General features: G+C 36.6%; 1 protein-coding gene across 4 annotated transcripts in view; it reads right to left on the bottom strand.

The window, feature by feature from the left end:
• erbin (erbb2 interacting protein) overlaps positions 1 to 20057 on the bottom strand; it is a 303640-nt gene that overhangs the window by 54967 nt on the left and 228616 nt on the right. For all 4 annotated transcript variants that reach the window (XM_051929687.1, XM_051929688.1, XM_051929689.1 and 1 more), the window contains 6 exons: positions 18878 to 18947; positions 16911 to 17010; positions 10950 to 11071; positions 7847 to 8020; positions 6961 to 7140; positions 4966 to 5083 (listed from right to left, as the gene is read on the bottom strand). In XM_051929687.1, coding sequence (XP_051785647.1) covers positions 4966 to 5083; positions 6961 to 7140; positions 7847 to 8020; positions 10950 to 11071; positions 16911 to 17010; positions 18878 to 18947 — 764 coding nt within the window. The remainder of the gene's footprint in view (positions 1 to 4965; positions 5084 to 6960; positions 7141 to 7846; positions 8021 to 10949; positions 11072 to 16910; positions 17011 to 18877; positions 18948 to 20057) is intronic.

Raw genomic sequence — 20057 nt, 5'->3', positions numbered from 1 at the left:
TCTTTATGCCTTTAGTCGGAATTATTTCAAACATATCCAAATTTGCTAATTCTGAAAACATTTATAATTTCACTCGTTTTGTGCGCCAAGCTAACCTTTGCTCCATGGATGATAAAGCCTTACATTCTACTGCATCCTAACTTTTAAACTGCCTACAGAAAATTATTAATATCATATTTTAAGATCAACTCAAACAAATTTCCTTCCCCAGAGCCAGCACCTCCCATTAACCCAAGCTGCTTAGTCTGCATAAATAAATAAGCCTACAAGTAGCCCGTAAAAATAAAAATATAACCCATGCAGAAAAGAGAAACCATCGCACAAGGGTGAAACAGATCACTTACATTCCCCGGAACTACAAGGTCCAAACACCATCTTTCAAGGAGTTGTAACAATGTCAAACAGAACACGCAACTGGAGTATACTAATCTGTAAAGTACTGTCCATCAAGTAATAACACACCTTACACACAAGTTTAGGGAGAAAAGCCCCCAAACAATACAATGCATCATGGGATAGAGAAAAGTAATTGTCAATAGCTTCCACAGCCTGTTTTGGGACTTTTTAGCACATATAACCACCCGCTTAGGTGAGCTTACTGTAAGCTGCATACAACAGGAAAGGATTAATCCCAGCTTCTGTAGCTTTTTACATGACGGGGACATTACCTCCCTTGCTTGAGCTGTCAGGTCACTCAAGTCAAGGAGGAATACAACACTGTGGATATTGTAGGACAAAGTCATTTTTTTTCTGACTTCCTTCAAAATAATCTGTCTATTCAAGAACTTTAGGATTAGTGGCCTTGGATAGAGTCATGGATTGAAGTGTAGATGTGACTGCACCTTTCTACAGGATGAGAAAACTTGTATAAAGTAAATATGGGCATTCCTTTATTTATTATTTTTTTTAATAAAAGCTCATTGCTGCTGGACCTCTTCATATTCTCCAGTGTATCGATTGTTTACCAACATTTTAACCTGTGGTTCATAATGGCCTGTAGTTTTGGATAGTTTTCCTAACTCTGTAGAAATCTCTGGAGAATGGAGGCACTTAAAGCCACCAGCTGCTGAGTGACAATGGACCTAATGTTGTCAAGAAGCACCAACATTTTAAAGCTTCAGTAGTCATGCCTTCTTCCACATGAGGGGATTTCTTTGTTGGGCTGGAAACCTGTTTGTGAGTCCTTCTTGATCCAGTCAGCATTGTTGTGAAGTAGAAGGTAAGATACATTAGCATTTAATCTATAATAATAAATTTGTATGGTCAAAAGTGAAAAAACAGGGAAAAATGCAACTGAATACTCAGAACAAACTCAGCAGGCTTAAAGCTACCATTAATTTAATGAATACTAAATTAAAAAATTTTAGTGGATAACACCCCAGTGTTTTTAAAACAATATAGGCTATTTGAAAATTATTTTGAAATTTTTTGTCTTAAAATTTGAATATAAACATAATATAACACGTTTAAATGTACTTAATCCAATTCACGGTCATAGTGGGCTGGGTACAACTAGAAACCTACAAAAAAAATTTAAAAAATGATTTACACTCTAGAGACCATATGTATTACATAATAATTTACCCTAAGTACAGGAACATAATAAATATAGTATCTAAGACAATGCTGGGTTGCTCATTTTAAAGGCACTTTTTTTTTCCTATCCACTTTAAAATCCTCTCAAGTTTGCACACAAAGCACTTACTTTACAGTAGTTCTTCAATTCATCACATACTGTCTCAGCTGCAATGGGTTATGACTACAATTGGTAATGGTATTTAAATATTTAATAATTTGGTCCTCTACATGAACTACTGCACAGTGCCTATAAAACATTTCATCCCTTGGATAGCTTTATACAACATTGAACTCTACTGTTTTTAATTTGATTTTTGTGACAATAATCATCAGAAAAAAATCTTTAATGGTAGTGAATAAAGATCTTTGTAAGTGGTCTAAATTAATTACAAAGATAAAACACAAAACAATTGATCACATACATATTCACTCTGTTTAACATAACACACATATTTTGCATAAATCATAACTGGTGCAGCAACATGGTTTTAGAAGTCACACAATTAATTAAACGGCGATCACCTATATGCAGTCAAGGGCTTTCAATAGAGTAAATGCACCTTATCTGGAAGGTTCAACTTGAAGTGAATCAGTGAAGACAAAAGAACACTCCCAACAACAACGTGTAAAAGTGACTGAAAAGCACTAGTCAGGGAATGGATACAAGCCATTGAATGTACCCTGGAATATAGTTAAATCAATCATTAATAAGGCACAGCTGTTAATATGCCAAAAAGGCTGTCTGTTAAAACTGAGTGACTGATGCAACAAGACAACTATTGAGGAAAGATACCAAGAAACCTGACATAATTCTAAAAGAGTCACCCAATTACAACAGCTGAGACTGGAAAGACTGTGCATACAACTGTTGCCTGGGTGCTTCACCAGCTGCAGCTTTATGGGAGAGTGGCACAGAAACCCATTGTTAGGTACATGGGACACTGAAGTCTTTTGGAAATACAGTTAGGTCCATAAATATTTGGACAGAGACAACTTTTTTCTAATTTTGGTTCTGTACATAACCACAATGAATTTTAAATGAAACAACTGAGATGCAGTTGAAGTGCAGACTTTCAGCTTTAATTCATGGGGTGAACAAAACGATTGCATTAAAATGTGAGGCAACTAAAGCATGTTTTTTTAACACAATCCCATCATTTCAGGGGCTCAAAAGTAATTGGACAAATTAAATAACTGGAAATAAAATGTTCATTCTAATACTTGGTTGAAAACCCTTTGCTGGCAATGACAGCCTGAAGTCTTGAACTCATGGACATCACCAGATGCTGGGTTTCCTCCTTTTTAATGCTCTGCCAGGCCTTTACTGCAGCGGCTTTCAGTTGCTGTTTGTTTGTGGGCCTTTCTGTCTGAAGTTTAGTCTTCAACAAGTGAAATGCATGCTCAATTGGGTTAAGATCAGGTGACTGACTTGGCCATTCAAGAATTTTCCACTTCTTTGCTTTATTAAACTCCTGGGTTACTTTGGCCGTATGTTTTGGGTCATTGTCCATCTGTATCATGAACATACGCCCAATCAATTTGACTGCATTTAGCTGGATTTGAGCAGACAGTATGTCTTTGAACACCTCAGAATTCATTCAGCTGCTTCTGTCCTGTGTCACATCATCAATAAACACTAGTGTCCCAGTGCCACTGGCAGCCATGCACGCCCAAGCCATCACACTGCCTCCACCGTGTTTTACAGATGAGGTGGTATGCTTTGGATAATGAGCTGTTCCACACCTTCTCCATACTTTTTTCTTACCATCATTCTGGTAGAGGTTGATCTTGGTTTCATCTGTCCAAAGAATGTTTTTCCAGAACTGTGCTGGCTTTTTTAGATGTTCTTTAGCAAAGTCCAATCTAGCCTTTCTATTCTTGAGGCTTATGAGTTGCTTACACCTTGCAGTGCACCCTCTGTATTTACTTTCATGCAGTCTTCTCTTTATGGTAGACTTGGATATCAATACGCCTACCCCCTGGAGAATGTTGTTCACTTGGTTGGCTGTTGTGAAGCGGTTTCTCTTCACCATGAAATGATTCTATGATCATCCACCACTGTTGTCTTCCGTGGACGTCCAGGTCTTTTTGCGTTGCTGAGTTCATCAGTGCTTGCTTTCTTTCTCAGGATGTACCAAACTGTAGATTTTGCCACTCGTAATATTGTAGCAATTTCTCGGATGGGTTTTTTCTGTTTTTGCAGCTTAAAGACGGCTTCTTTCACCTGCATGGAGAGCTCCTTTGACCGCATGTTGTCTGTTTACAGCAAAATCTTCCATATGCAAGCACCACACCTCAAATCAACTCCAGACCTTTTATCTGCTAAATTGATAATGATATAACGACGGACTTGCCCACACCTGCCCATGAAATAGCCTTTGAGTCAATTGTCCAATTACTTTTGAGCCCCTGAAATGAAGGGATTGTGTTAAAAAAATGCTTTAGCTGCCTCACATTTTTATGCAATCGTTTTGTTCACCCCACTGAATTAAAGCTGAAAGTCTGCACTTCAACTGCATCTGAGTTGTTTCATTTAAAATTCATTGTGGTAATGTACAGAACCAAAATTAGAAAAAAGTTGTCTCTGTCCAAATATTTATGGACCTAACTGTAGGTTCTATGGTTTGATGTAACCAAAATTGTGCTTTTTGGCCATCACTTTAAACACCATGCCAAAGACTGTATATTATCAAAAATACAACATCTCTATCATGAAGCAAGGTGAAGGCAATATCATGGTGTGAGGATGCTTTTCTACAGCAGACCCTGCAAGGCTTTTGAAGGTAGAAAATAAAATGAATGCAGCAAAATACAGGAAATCTTGGAGGAGAATCTCATTCAGTCTACAAGAAACCTACACCTTACAAGAAGATTTATTTTCCAGCAACACAACAACCCAAAGCATAAAGCCAAGGCTACACAAGAATGACTTAAAACAACAATATTAATGTCCTGATGTAGCCAAATCAATGTCCAGATCTCAATCCAATTGAGAATTTGTGGCTGAACTTGATAAAAGCTGTTCATTAATTATCCTCATGCAACCTGACAGAGTTTAAGCAGTCTGAAAAAATTAATTGGGAAAGGTTGCAGTGTCTAGAAGTGCAAAACTAACATTGACCTATCCAGACAGACTAAAGACTAAGTGTTGACAAAGATGCTAAGAAATACTGACTTGAAGGGGTAAATACTTACAGTATATGATCAATTTTGTGTTTTATGTTTGCAAATAATTTAGATGAATTTGACATTAAAGAGTTTTTTTTTCTGTTGATCAATGTCAAAAAAGCCAAATGAAATGCACTTGTGCCGAAAATAATATTAACAACATGACAATTAGATCCCAGAAAAAGTATATTTGCAAGACTTTAAAAACTTCTTACTAACCTTTTTTGTCTTTGCTTAAAGCCACCACCTTAGGCTGATTGATAGAAATTTCAATCAGAGGGGGGCGCATTTCTGCAATCCTCATTTCATCTTCGTCGGAGGACAGGTCTTCAGAATCCTGAATAAAAATCATAAATCAATGAGTCAATCATACTTCTGATATAATATCCCAGAGCATAGCCTATACCTTCTTGCCTCTCTGTAAGGTAAGAAACAGATTCAATATGTCCTTTAGGATGTTGCATTATAATTTCACTCTCTTGCTCCTAACTCCCTGAGTTTCTACTACAGGTCATGTACTCATCGATCCATCCTCTTCCGCTTATCCGAGATCGGGTCGCGAGGGCAGCAGCTTGAGCGGAGATGCCCAGACTTCCCTCTCCCTGGCCACTTCTACTAGCTCTTCCAGGGGAATTCCGAGGTGTTCCCAGGCCAGCCGAGAGACATAGTCCTTCCAGTGCCCGAAACACCTCACCAGGGAGGCATCCTGATCAGATGCCTGAGCCACTTCATCTGATTCCTCTCGATGCGGAGGAGCAGTGGCTGTACTCTGAGCTCCTCCCGGATAATCGAGCTTCTCACCCTATCTTTAAGGGAAAGCCCACACACCCTGCGGAGGAAACTCATTTCAGCCGCTTGTATTCGCGATCTCGTTCTTTCAGTCACTACCCACTGCTCATGACCATAGGTAAATTGAGAGCTTTGCCTTTCGGCTCAGCTCCTTTTTCACATGTACTACCTGCAGAGTGTAAATATTTAGCAGTGTACTATGGATATTTATATAAATGTATTATTATTACACTTTCATATATCGTTTTTTTTTTTTTTTTTTGCCAGACGTTATTCCATGTCTCTATAGTAAATATGTATGGTCTGATACAGCCTGCGGGAGGTGCCTGGCTTTTTACTATAAAATAAATAAATCACAGAATATTGCTGTGTAAATCTGCAGTAGAAGGACCGGATTTTTGTCACCAAAATATATTCCAGATTTTTGCTAACAGCAACCCCCTTAAGTAAATAACCTGGTATCTATCATGAACACCAAAGAAATAACTTGCTGGCTTTATATTCTACTTTGTAACATAACTTTCTCAAATCCACTAAATCAGGGGTGGGTGTTATATCATGTGCAAGGCAAGAATCACCAAAGAAATGCTCACACATAGCCAATATAGAGTCACTAATTAACTAAACCTGCAGTACATATCTCTGGGGATGGGGGGTGACAACCTGTGCTGACATGGGAAAAACATAAAAACATCACACAAACAACAACCAGAAGTGAAGATCACACAGGAATTATAAAGCAGATGCACTTTTTATGGCACCATGCCACTCTACTCGATTACACAAAACAGTAATTAAAGCAAATAACAGCAACAAGATGAGGCATCCTGAAGGTCTGGGACAGATTAATGAATGATTCCAAAATTCTAAAATGATCAACATAATATTATGTCTAGTTTTGTATTTATGATTTATTTTAATACTGTGAATTTGCTTATGTGCACTGAACTGGATTTTGGTTCTCTGCAGTATTCACAGTCTGGACTTCATTTAGAGGCTGATGAGCTGGGCTGAGTTGGGCTCAGTGGCTTGCTGTTGTCATATTTGTTGTAATTAGAAAATTATTATAATAACACGTTTAAAAAATTATGTACTATATATATGTAGTTCTGAAAAGTAAAAACATATTATTCAAAATACTGCAACTGTAAGCCATGCAGAGCTGACAGAGAAAATAAAAAGGTTGTAATTCTGTAATGAACACATCTAGTCATAGCACATTTAATATCTCCTAATTTCATCAGATTAATGATCATTAAATTATTTATTTTCTTCATAAATACTAAGAAAAAAACTCGGTACACACGAATAAAAGATTACACTTCATGGAAAATATTTTCATTAAATTATATTTACATGCTCTGCGGCATAATGCAACAAAACAATTAAACAAAAGCAAACCACATCCCAAATACAAATACATACCTCAAGGGTATCTTCATGGTTAATTATAGCTCTTGAGTTTTCACATACTTTGACCCTTTCATTTGCTGAAGTATCTTTAGTGTCATTAGAGTCATCCTGAGCAGGCTTCCGTATACAGTTTACAGTAACAATAGGGTCTGGCTCCAGAGGTTTTTGATTTATACAGTTATGTTCCAAAGTCTAAATTACAAATGAAAAAAAATGTGAAAGATTCAAAAGAGAAAGGGTTGCACATCTCCAAAATAAGGAATAATATGCTTACATGTCAACTCATAGAACAATATGAAATTAAGGAATGTGTAAGCTGATTAGTCAGTAATATTCATTTTTGCAATGTAATAAAACATACATAAACGTTATTTCCATATTTAAAAAGCTAACATTTGGGCAATCAAAACTTCATCTGCTGCATAAAACTGTCAAATCATCATGTTTCTAGTATTTTTTATAGTTTGGCAATTAACTTGACCTTCTTTTATTCTACATTATTTGCTTATTCAGTCAGATGTAGTTCATCTCCAAATGCATTTACTATAGTTTACTGGTATAAATAAGTTTGGATATCTGAAAATGACTACTCAAGCATTTGTTTAGTGTCAAATAGTCTTAAATTAAAAACAACTTTATAGTGATATTTGAAAAAGCTACTTTGCTTAAACATTATTTGACATGAAAACATAACTATTTTAATATTTTTACAATACTTATATTTTTTTTACATTAAAATACCAATTTGATTAAGTTTGACTATTTGTGTTCCTTTGTGCACAAAAATATAATTCTTTCATACTCTAAGCTTGCTCATTTCTCTCCAACCTTGAAAGATTATCAACTGAATTCCATGCTAGCATTATAATATTAGTAGGATAAAAGAAGCTTTTATTACCTTAACACCAGCATCCTTTACAGTAAATAATTCATCTCCAATCTGTTTTATTTCTTTTCCAGAATCATCTGATGATTCATCTTCTTTCAGTCGGTGTGCTATGTTCTGAGCTGTTTTCACCATACTCTTAAGCTCTTCTGGATAAGGAGTTGGATACCGCTTCAAGTTTCCTTCCTTAAAAGTACAATAATGAAGGAAAAAGTCGGAAAGCTACAACAAAAATATGCTAAAAAATTATTTAAATAGGAATATAATGCTGTCCGATATAAAAACCTATTAAGAAAATCATTTTTAAACCTAAAAGTATCCAAGGCAATTGATAGTTTTAATATTTCTGAATTAAATGTTTCTTTTAATTAGCTTTACTCTAAGATTTAATCTCTTCTGAGCGGAACCACAACCTCTTACAACTTGAATGAGGAAAAATATGGCGCACACACAAATTTTTCTACTTCACTTTGTAATATACAACCTACCACACTATCAGAGAAAAGAAAAGAAATTTAATGTAGAGCCGTGAACCTTAACCAACTTTTTTCCTGTCATTATTAAACCTCACTCCTCTTTATATTCATAACAAAATTAAAGTTCAGTACTTGGCAAACATTGCTCTTAATTCTCCCAAAGATAATTTAGATTGCAAAAATCATTTTTGTAAATAAGCTGTTATAAATTAGAAATGAGAATGATAAAAAAAATAATTTATGTAATTAAAGAGTGCACCATAAAAGGCTGTTGCAATTATTAATTTCTACTGCAAAATACAGTGGAACCTCGGTTCACGACCATAATCCATCCATCCATCCATTGTCTCCCGCTTATCCGAGGTCGGGTCGCGGGGGGCAGCAGTTTGAGCAGAGATGCCCAGACTTCCCTCTCCCCGGCCACTTCTTCTAGCTCTTCCGGGAGAATCCCAAGGCGTTCCCAGGCCAGTCGAGAGACATAGTCCCTCCAACGTGTCCTGGGTCTTCCCCGGGGCCTCCTCCCGGTTAGATGTGCCCAGAACACCTCACCAGGGAGGCGTCCAGGAGGCATCCTGATCAGATGCCTGAGCCACCTCATCTGACTCCTCTCAATGCAGAGGAGCAGTGGCTCTACTCTGAGCCCCTCCCGGATGACTGAGCTTCTCACCCTATCTTTAAGGGAAAGCCCAGACACCCTGCGGAGGAAACTCATTTCAGCCGCTTGTATTCGCGATCTCGTTCTTTCGGTCACTACCCATAGCTCATGACTATAGGTGAGGGTAGGAACATAGATCGACTGGTAAATTGAGAGCTGAGCCAGACCGATGCAGCGCCCGCATTACTGCGGATGCCGCACCGATCTGCCTGTTGATCTCACGCTCCATTCTTCCCTCACTCGTGAACAAGACCCCGAGATACTTGAACTCCTCCACTTGGGGCAGGATCTCGCTACCAACCCTGAGAGGGCACTCCACCCTTTTCCGGCTGACGACCATGGTCTCGGATTTGGAGGTGCTGATTCTCATCCCAGCTGCTTCACACTTGGCTGCGAACCGATCCAGAGAGAGCTGAAGATCACGGCCTGATGAAGCAAACAGGACAACATCATCTGCAAAAAGCAGTGACCCAATCCTGAGCCCACCAAACCGGACCCCCTCAACGCCCTGGCTGCGCCTAGAAATTCTGTCCATAAAAGTTATGAACAGAATCAGTGACAAAGGGCAGCCCTGGCGGAGTCCAACTCTCACTGGAAACAGGTTCGACTTACTGCCGGCAATGCGGACCAAGCTCTAGCACCGATCGTACAGGGACCGAACAGCCCTTATCAGGGGGGCCGGTACCCCATACTCTCGGAGTACCCCCCACAGGATTCCCCGAGGGACACGGTCGAATGCCTTTTCCAAGTCCACAAAACACATGTAGACTGGTTGGGCAAACTCCCATGCACCCTCCAGGAAACTCTGGTCGTAAACCGAGTTGGTCGTGAACCGAAGCAATTTCTCCAATAGGATTATATGTAAATACAATTAATCCGTTCCAGACCGTACGAACAGTATATGTATTTTTTTTTTAGTTTTTAAGCACAAATATAGTTAATTAAACCATAGAATGCACAGCGTAATGGTAAACTAAATGTAAAAACATTGAATAACACTGAGAAAACCTTGAACAACAGAGAAAACTAACACTGCAATAGTTTGCGCTACAGTGCTAGGAACCGCTCGCTAAAAACACTTTTTTTAATGAGTTTTAAGCACAGGGGAAAAAATGAACATTTGAAAAATCCGTAATTTAATAAACCACCAAGAAAAGTAACATTGCAACAATGCAGGCTACGAACCAATCACTGTAAATAGATCTGAAAACAAAAACAAGCCTTCTCTACCATATGCGTCCCTCGCGCCTGTGTGTGTGCGTGCGTCTCTCTTTTGCAAGCCTGGAGCGCCTGTGTGTGTGTGCCTCTCTTTCCCGCGCCTGTGTGTGTGTGCGTGCGTCTCTCTTTTGCGAGCCTGGAGCGCTCCTCTGTGTGTGTGTGTGTGTGTGTGTGCGCGCGCGCGCCTCTCTCGCGCGTTGCCGTGTGTGTGTGTGCGTGCGCCTCTCTCGCATGTGCCCCTGTGTGTGTGTGTGTGCGCGGCTCTCTCTGTCTCGCGCTGCCTGTGTGTGTGCCTCTTGTCTCTCGCGCTGCCTCTGTGTGTGTGTGTCGCGCTCTCTCTCTTGCTCGCTGCACAGGAAATGCACAGGGAGAGACTGAACATGTACAAACCGAAAGGGAACCTGGCTTGTTCGTATACCGAGTGTGTGGTCGTGAACCGAGGCAAAAGTTTGCAGAACTTTTTGGTCGTAAACCGAGTTGTACGTGTACCGAGACGTTCGCGAACCGAGGTTCCACTGTAATCACATTTCTTGAGTAACTGGAAAAGCCAAGCAAAATGAATTTTTCATTTCATTTTGCTTGGCTTTTCTCTACATTCATAATGGCTAACACGGTACAACACCCTAGTACCTGAGTAACTGGAATATTTTAGAAACATAATTAACTATTTTATTGTTTGCTTCCAAAACGCATAGAAAAAATACTTCAATATAATGAAATGTTGTGCGATGGAGAAATGTAATATACCAAATAAAAGTCTACTTACCCGAGGTGGTGTCTCCCTTTCATCCTTGTCCTCGTCACACTCAAAAGCAACTTGTGCTCTCTGTTTCCTCTGTTCTTCCCACAATGAAGGATTGAAGCTCTCATTATCAGAGGCAGCGAGGTCTACAAATAAAAGGAAGGCAGCACTATACTCAGTATTGATGCACATTTGAACATCCTTAATTTATGAAGTACTCAAGAGTTGCTTTATGCTATATTACGAGTGCACTTACTGTTAAGGGCAGTCTTTATTTGAAAACTAACAGTGTCAGATCGGGGGGGAGTGTGAACGTCACTGAGAGAATAAAACTAAATTAAAAAAAAAACTGTGCTAACTTTTACAAGTACCATAAATTTACACTGGCTTTTACAGACTCAAATAAAATGAATGTTTTTATTATATAATAGTAATAATTATAGCAGCTCACGACTCAAAACACTAAATGCAGGGAGGACCCAGGATCGAACCCTCAACCTCTTGATTATGAGGCAGTAGATCTTACCTCTGCACCAGCCAAGCGGACATGTATACTCCGTATCGATTGCTATTCGGGCTTCGGTTTTTACACATTGACAGCAACAAGTAAATTGAACAATTTCTTTTTCTTCAGTTATATTCTTGAATAAAAGCGCACATGTATTGTTATACCTTTCATGAAAGTATTTATTTGATAGTTGGACTTCAGTCTTCATACATTACACATTTCACGTCTACATTTTGTCATTATTACTATAACATGAAAAAAGTTTCTGTTTTAGTTATGTGTTCAAAACTTCTTGCCTCGCATTTCCTGTCATCCTACATTTACACAGATCATTGCAGACATGGAATACTCATGAAATGTATGTACTCCAAATAATATATTATTTACCATATACAATTCCAGACACATAACTCCCAGATACACAGACTTTAGCTGTGAGAATTTTGTCTGAGTTCAGCTGCCTTGGTGGGGGATGGGTGAGCAGGCCACCTGTTGTTAGTGCCGATTGACACATTTGCAAAACAAAGGTGCTGATGAGGAGGTGCAAGGGAATTTAAGCTGGCTTGGCATTACGAATATTTTCGTAGGCTTCAGGGATTCTAGTGTTAAATATCATAATACACAATACATGCTAAAATAAAACAAAAAAACAACTCTGGGTCATTGAAATGTTCACCTTTTCAGTCAGCAAGTAACAAGGCAAAAATCAGGCATTTCCATTCCACTTTACATTGACATTGTTAGTTTGTACTGTGACTGAAGAAAAAGACTACATGCTTTGCCTAACCACCAAGAACATAAATTATTTTTGAAGGCAATGAAAAAATTTGTCTTATGCTTCTTTGGTAGCAGACTAATAGGTCCAAATGTTATACGAGGTTAGAAATTAAGAATAAAATAGGACAGCTCCAGGCTGATTACAACCAAGAAAAATCTATTTTCAGCATTTTGTGAGGCATCTTTGAAGATTATAATATTCTAAGTGTGAGTAGAGGTCATTATCGGATTTCTCAGTCCTGTATTCACTTGTGCAAAAAAAAAAAAAAAAAAAAAAAAAAAAAAAAAAACTACTGTATACCATCTTCTTGGTTAATAATAATTATGTTTTAAAGACACGATATACAGTATGTAATGCATGCAGATTCCTTCAAAAGAATGCATAGAAATAAAAAATGGAGAAGCAGCATTTTGTTTTTGTTCTGACCATGACCATGTTAAAAAAAAAACTGTAGATAACTACAAAAACTTGTTAACACTTTATTGAACTGTTATTTTCGGCTTTATCTTGAAATTTCCACTTTAATCCCATAGTTTATTTTGTCATTAAAGTAGAACATCATAAGCATCATCTTAAGACTGACCAAGGTGTAAACTGTTACATGCTTCTGCACCGACTACAGCGGCAAGCAGCAATTCCCACACAGAACGCATTACATTTATGATATTCCAGCTCTCTGCACATTTAGAATTCTTAGATTTATACTTGATATCACTTTCATGATAAAATGGATGAAGTATGTATATTACATTTTACAGATAAATCGTTAATTTAAATAATGAATTCTGTTAATATTATTACACATGTGGGGGAGGCACGGTAGTGCTGATGCTTCGCAGGGAGTCAGATCCCTTGTGTTCCCTGTCTGGAGTTTGCACAGCTTCCTGGTGGGTTTCCACAGTGTGCTCCAGTTTCCTTCCAAAGACATGCAGATTTGGTGATTTGGTGATGCTAAAATGATGCTAGTGTATGTGTGTGCTTCTATTCACCTTGCAATCCAGGGATTGTTTCTGACTCGTGCTCAATGCATGCTGGAATGGAACGCATCCCTGGATTGATGGATGTAATCATTATACATCCATCCTTTTCAGAGATATTGTGTCCTCAGAATTTAATGGATGTTTCAGGCAATTCACAACACTGTGAAGCTGAACGTTTTCTCATCATGATGATATCTTGCACTGCCACCTGGTAGAATCTTCCAGATTTTCGTAAAGTAAGCACACAAGTATAAACAATACAACAGTTGCGTAGCAGTAGTCTGTAGCTGCATGCGTTGTGTGAAGTATAAACCCAGCCTAAATCATATGACAGGTTTATTTATCATTGCAACAATGCTTTCTATGAGTAGAATAAAGTGAACTTACAAGCTGATTAATCAATAGCATATGCTATATAATAAAACACTAAGATCTGTGCATAATGTCTCCATTTGCAAACTGACTGGCAAGTCTGGCTTTGGCGATGCGATTGAAAGAGGAAATGTGAGTGTGAGACATATGAGGAGGAGTAACAGTGTAGGAGGCATGCTAAGAGCATCACCTTTAAAGATTACAAGTATATAATTGGACTGAGGACAAGAAAGGAACTCGAAAATAATTACAGACTCTGAGAAGCAGGCTATACAGGAACACACTTGAGAGAGGGAGCTTCAGTGAAGAGATGTTTGTACACACTTAAAGTACACATAAAGCAAGAGAAAGCAAATATTTAATTATTCTATTACTAGTCTTTGCCAGGTACCATGTCTCGTTTAAGATATTTAACTTTTTCAAAGTAATATGTTACAGACATATTTTTCAATTAACTAAGCTGTTGTGGTTTCTCATTTTTTATTATTATTTTTAAAGCACTCAGGGCTGTATTTAGCTCTGTGCTATATGAAACCAAATTGGTATTACAGTATATATACCAGTAGTTCTTAAACTCAGCCCTGAGGATCCTTTGTGGCTGCAGGTTTTTGTTCCAACTAGATTCACAAGCCATGAATCATTTTACCCCAAAATGATCTAATTTAATTAGCTGGGCTTTTTTTTCTCTTCTTTTATTCCGTATTCAGAGAAGCAGAACTGTGATTTCTATATTTATAAAACATTTAGAAATATTTGAGTTTTTTGCTATAGCTTAAAAATGCTTCTTTCTTTCATTTTCCTATTAATTTGACTTTGTACGTTGCGCTCTTAATTTTATTCTAATGATGACAATTAAGAACAGAGCAGACACTCAAGTAAACGACACTGAATGCTGAAAAGCTGCAGGTCAACTCACTGCAGCAAGTGCCTGACCACTGCACAAATGATTTAAATCAGTTTTCTTTTCTTTGTTTCTGGCACATTTCTGTCCAGTGTTGGAATCTTTGAAAGGCATTGAAATGACACTGACTTTTATGTCCAGGTGTACTATGCAATCAGTCATTCTGAAAAGGGCAAAACCCCTCAGCAGAAGTGGCATATTTTAAGTTAGACCAGTGACAGAAGCTGTAGCTTTCTTTTTGGTTGCCAAATGCAGAATATATGTTTTCACATGAATGTATATTCTAATAATTCTGATGTTCTTGTATATCATTTTTACTTGTTAAGTGCACTTTACCTTACTCACATTTCTAGTGAATAAATAATGAATACGTAATTGTTTTAAGTGCTTTAAATGTGACATTTATGTATTAGTACATTTACAATCAAACTGCTCAATTCTTTGGAAATGTTTTCTTACATTTAAATAATGCCATTAACATTTAATTATGCATTGTTCAAAATCACAACCGAAGTGTACTTTAGGCATTTAATTTGTCTGCTAGAGATTGCCCCACAACCTCTCCCTATTAATAGTGGACACTTTTCCTTTATATGTTGTTATACATCAAGTATGAGTTTACGTCCATCTGCTGAAAGATTGATGCTGTATTTGGTATATGGCCTTCTATTTTATAAAAATGAAATAAAAGTTTTTTAAGCTATCCCATAATACACCATGCATCACATCAGCTTCACGCTTAAAAGTAAAAAGTACTCAGTAGATGCTCTGTGCTTTTTGAGCCATGAATGACATTCTCAACAGTTGTTTTACAGGCCTGCGTAAATATCATAAGTATTTGCATAATTGTGGATTTCCTAAGCCAATTTCCATCTTGACTTGTATTCAAGTGAGACTTTCTCATATATCAATTTCATAAGCATGCAAGTAAGCTTCATGGAATACAAAAAAGGCAGATAAATCTCTTGTTTTGCAATTTTTACAATGACTTCAAAACACAGAAACTAGGAAATAAGAGCTTGTTAAATTAGGCTAGTCTAAAAGTCCAATTAAAAACTGCAGCCACATGTAGTACCTGGGACTGAGCTTAAAGATAACTGACATAAACAAAGGATTACGCTGCTTCCATTTTTTTTCACTATATATTCTATTTATACATGCTTTTTATAAAAACTTACAGAACAAATAAACAACAAGTAACAAATGCTGCATTTAAAATGTTAACTTAAAAAGTAGTCAAACTTTACATTTAAATACAACATTCTTAAAGTCACCTGAAACAATTAAGAGTTTCATTGGGTGGGGAGAAAGGGCCTAACACAGCAGTAGAAAGTACACAGAAGGAAGCAACGCAATCTGTCCATCACAAGGCCCACTAACTCTAAGCTACACTTAATTTTTTTCTTTAGAATTTTGTTATATTGTAAATCCAGTCTTGAGTGATGCTAATTTTACACAAGTAATATAATGCAACATTATCAAATCCACTTAGCCAGATGCAAGGTGTTATGTGGAGGGTGATTGCAGGGCCCACTCACACATACAACACCACTCACACTGCAACCAATTTAGAATTTCCAATTAACCTTAAATGCACATATTTTAAGAAATGAGATGAAAATATGTGTACTTGGAAAAAAAAAAATCCATCCATTCTCAAAGAGAAGTAAATGGACAGAGAATTTGAACCAAGAATAATGATTTTATGTGGCAATAGTTTTAAAAAAGGCGGCACGGTGGCGCAGTGGGTAGCGCTGCTGCCTTGCAGTTAGGAGGCCTGGGTTTGCTTCCTGGGTCCTCCCTGTGTGGAGTTTGTATGTTCTCCCCGTGTCTGCGTGGGTTTCCTCCGGTTTCCTCCCACAGTCCAAAGACAGGCTGGTTAGGTTACTTGGCGATTCTAGTGCGTGCTTGGTGTGTGTGTGTGTGTGTGCCCTGCGGTGGGCTGGCACCCTGCTCGGGGTTTGTTTCCTACCTTGCGCCCTGTGTTGGCTGGGATTGGCTCCAGCAGACCCCCGTGACCCTGTAGTTAGGATATAGCGGGTTGGAGTATATTAGTGCTGATATTAAATATTTATGTGAATTGTTATTTGAGCTAAATGCTTGCATGTTAAATACAAAAATATACATTATGTAATGACAATATTAAAAATAAATGTTATGCTTGTTCTTTACTATGGATTCACTTTATGCATTTCCCCATGTGTTACATACTGGCAATTTTAGAAAAGACTGAAAACTGTATTTCCATTTAATAACTGCACCTATAACTGAATCATTTATAAACCAATTCAGTACATCACTTTCATTTAAGATTATTAAAACGAAAGCCACAAATCTCTTAAAATGTCTTATCTTGAACAGTTATGCAAGTTATTTTAAGTCATACAATTCTATCTTGAATAGAAATATTAAGCTAAGTACTGTAGAGGATATATCAAAAACTTACACTCTTCTGTTCTAGGCTGCTGAGGAAACATGTAATTTGTAAGAACAGTTTTACCAGTTTCTTCATCTTCTTCTTTTTGCAAGGGTATAAGTGGTTTAGACTGCAAGAAGAATGTTACAAAATAATATAGTTTTGAGGTTAGTATAATTTCAGATATACAATCTTCTAAGACTTGCACTTTGCTAATCTCTGTCAAATATATCTATCTTACAGGTAGGTATTCAATAAATAAATAAACTCTACAACAATAAATCAACAAACTGCAAAATACAGCTTTTGATATTCAATCAGATGTGTTCTGCAATAAAAGATCGTGCTCTATCATATTTATAAAATGTATTTAAAGTGCAAAGTAAAGAAACTCTGTTTAGCCATGCTTATTTTAAAATGTCAAACAATATAAAAATAAAATAACAGTTTCAATAAGTTTTAAAGTTTTCTCAAGGAATCTTACCAGGATAGTAAGAGCTTTCTATTCTGGTACACTAAGTTGTTTTATTTTATTGCAACTGGCTTTACCTAATTTCAGAGCACTCCAGCTAATTCTATAAATAAAGCTCAACTTATGAGACAAGATGTTACGTTTCTTTCTGTATTCATGTTGCATTTCTAACAACTTGAAACAAACATAATTACAAAAAAAGAATGACGTTAAATACTGTAAATAATAAAAACTGTAAAATACTTTGCTGATAAACAAAAGAACAGTGGGAATAACCCTGTAATGTTTTTCATATTGTTCTATTAATTATGCTTTGCATATAACAATGTTATTTTGGTGAGTTTGGTTTCTATATTGAATAATGATCAGATTCACTATAAAAGCTATTTGGTATCCTGTATTTAGTACCTATGAGACAATAGTATTACATGTGGCAGAAATGAAATTATGCACTATGTAAAGGGTATTATTTTGTCATCTTATTCCTTGTTGTATGACTAAAGTACAAGATTTCCCATTTGTTCACTTTGCACATTCCGATTACTGCCATCACAGCCCCTATAATAATATTTAGCAAATGGACATAGTACCTTTACAGTAGGAAATGTTATATTAGACTTTTAATAAGAAATCAACACTCCCAAGAAATGCAATATCAGGATTGTGTTTCTTTACTGTTGTGAAAAGGAAAATTTTAATTCACAATTGCATTATATGAAAACCATATGAAAACGGGCAAATCAATATGGATTTCAAAACAATTATTTTAATAAGTCACACTTATATAACATATATACTGTGCCATGTAAGACAAGTATCAGACATACCACATTTTTTAAATGAAGTATCTATAACTTGACTGCATTAGTATTACTCAAGGGACTTGAGATCTCATGCAGAAGCAAGTATAAAGCAGGAACCATCTTTGGTCATCACAGGACACAAAAACACACATATGCCCATAATTACTCAGATCGGGCAATATACAGAGCCAGAACCAGCACGTAAACGAACAAGGATATGTGAGGAAAACAACAATACCTGGAGGAAAATCCATGCAGACTCAACAGGCTAGTTTTAAACCAAAAGTGGCTTATAAAAAAAACAAAAACAAAAAAAAAACAAAACAAAAAAAAAAAAAAACCTCTGAGGCAGCAGTGCAAAAACACTCCAACATTGTGTTGTTCTTTTTGAACTTTATTAATATTATTTTTTTTAATTTTAAAGTTTCATTTGTACAAATGCTTTAGTTTTATTTCACAGATATTTGGTGCAGTCTCTATTCCAGAATAATTGTTAATTACTTTTGAATTACGTTAATTACTTGGTGTTTACTTGCCACACTCATGATCAAAATAGCCATTCCCAGAATTAACAATAAATTAAATAAAGTCCGACAAACAAACACGAACCAGCCAACAGCTAATGGGGAATCTCTCACCTATACTAAAAAATCTGCTACAGATGACAAAAAGTTCTAAGGAAGATAAAAAAAAGGTTAAATATCAAAATGCCAATCACTCACCTGGTTTTCTGATAACCACATTGCAGTTAGCTGGTTCAGCTTGGTAAAACTGAAGGGTAAGTTCTTTAACCTATGTTAAGGGAATAATTCCATGAGAGAATACAAAAAGTGATAATCTATAAAACTGTCTATAGTCTTAGGTTTGCCCCTTGACCAATGCCCACATGAATTTCATTACCAACTAATATATTAAATTGACTGATCAACAGACTTTAAGAAATAATATTTTCACATTATTCAACACAAACTTAGTACAAGATCTCATAAACCAAATAATTTTTATGTATAGGTCTATTCCACGGTGAGCACAGTAAGTATCTAGTTAAAGAAAACAAGTAATGAAACCACACACAATATAAAAAAACTCTCCTCTCCAAAATAACTATACAAAATCAAAAGAACAACAAAATGTATATTTAGTTATCCTTAAATGACTGTGTTGAGAGCTTGTGTAAGACAAAGAATAGTCAAGCTAGCAATTTTCTCCAAACTAAAACAGAAATGCAAATAAAATATACCTCATGGTAATCACAGGGATTTATTCTGAGATGTCCTCAGCTGAAAATGCTGGTGCACATTGAATTGAGCAACTTACAAGGAGTATGTAAGCAAACAATAGGATACAATGTTTCTCCATTAAAGGAAGACCAGACTGTAGCAGATCATCAGCAAGAACATTTTACAGCATGCTGGTAAAGATTCCTTCTATAATTAATAAGTATTCTGGTTCTTTTTTTAAAGAATGTTACCAATAACCTCTTCAGAAAACACAATTCCAAGCTATATTTTTAGTAATTCCAGTATAATTACTAAAAAACTTTGTCAACCCAGGCAGTATGTATTCCAGCAGCAGAGGTACTCTGCAGGTGTGTAGGAATTAGAAGGCATTACCTAACAATAACCCAGGGCCAATGAAATGTAGAAACTACACTTAACACAGGTAAAAATCTAAACAAGAAATATCAGCTTTGTTTTTGATCTGTAAAAAGCTATCTTGGTGAGCACAAAATTTTGTAATGAAATTAAAGACTTTTACTTATATAGGCAAAAAATTGAAGTCACTAACATAAATACACATAAACATTTCATTTATTAATTAGTGCTTTTGAAAACAAATCCTCAAACTGAATTGCTCTTTCCAACATTCCTGGGTTTTTAATCAGCTTTTATATAAATATAT

This window comes from Erpetoichthys calabaricus, chromosome 7, assembly GCF_900747795.2.
Source record: "Erpetoichthys calabaricus chromosome 7, fErpCal1.3, whole genome shotgun sequence".
NCBI classification, from domain to species: Eukaryota; Metazoa; Chordata; class Cladistia; order Polypteriformes; family Polypteridae; genus Erpetoichthys; species Erpetoichthys calabaricus.
The sequence above is the reverse complement of the archived record's forward strand: the minus strand, read 5'-3'. Positions and strand labels throughout refer to the sequence as shown.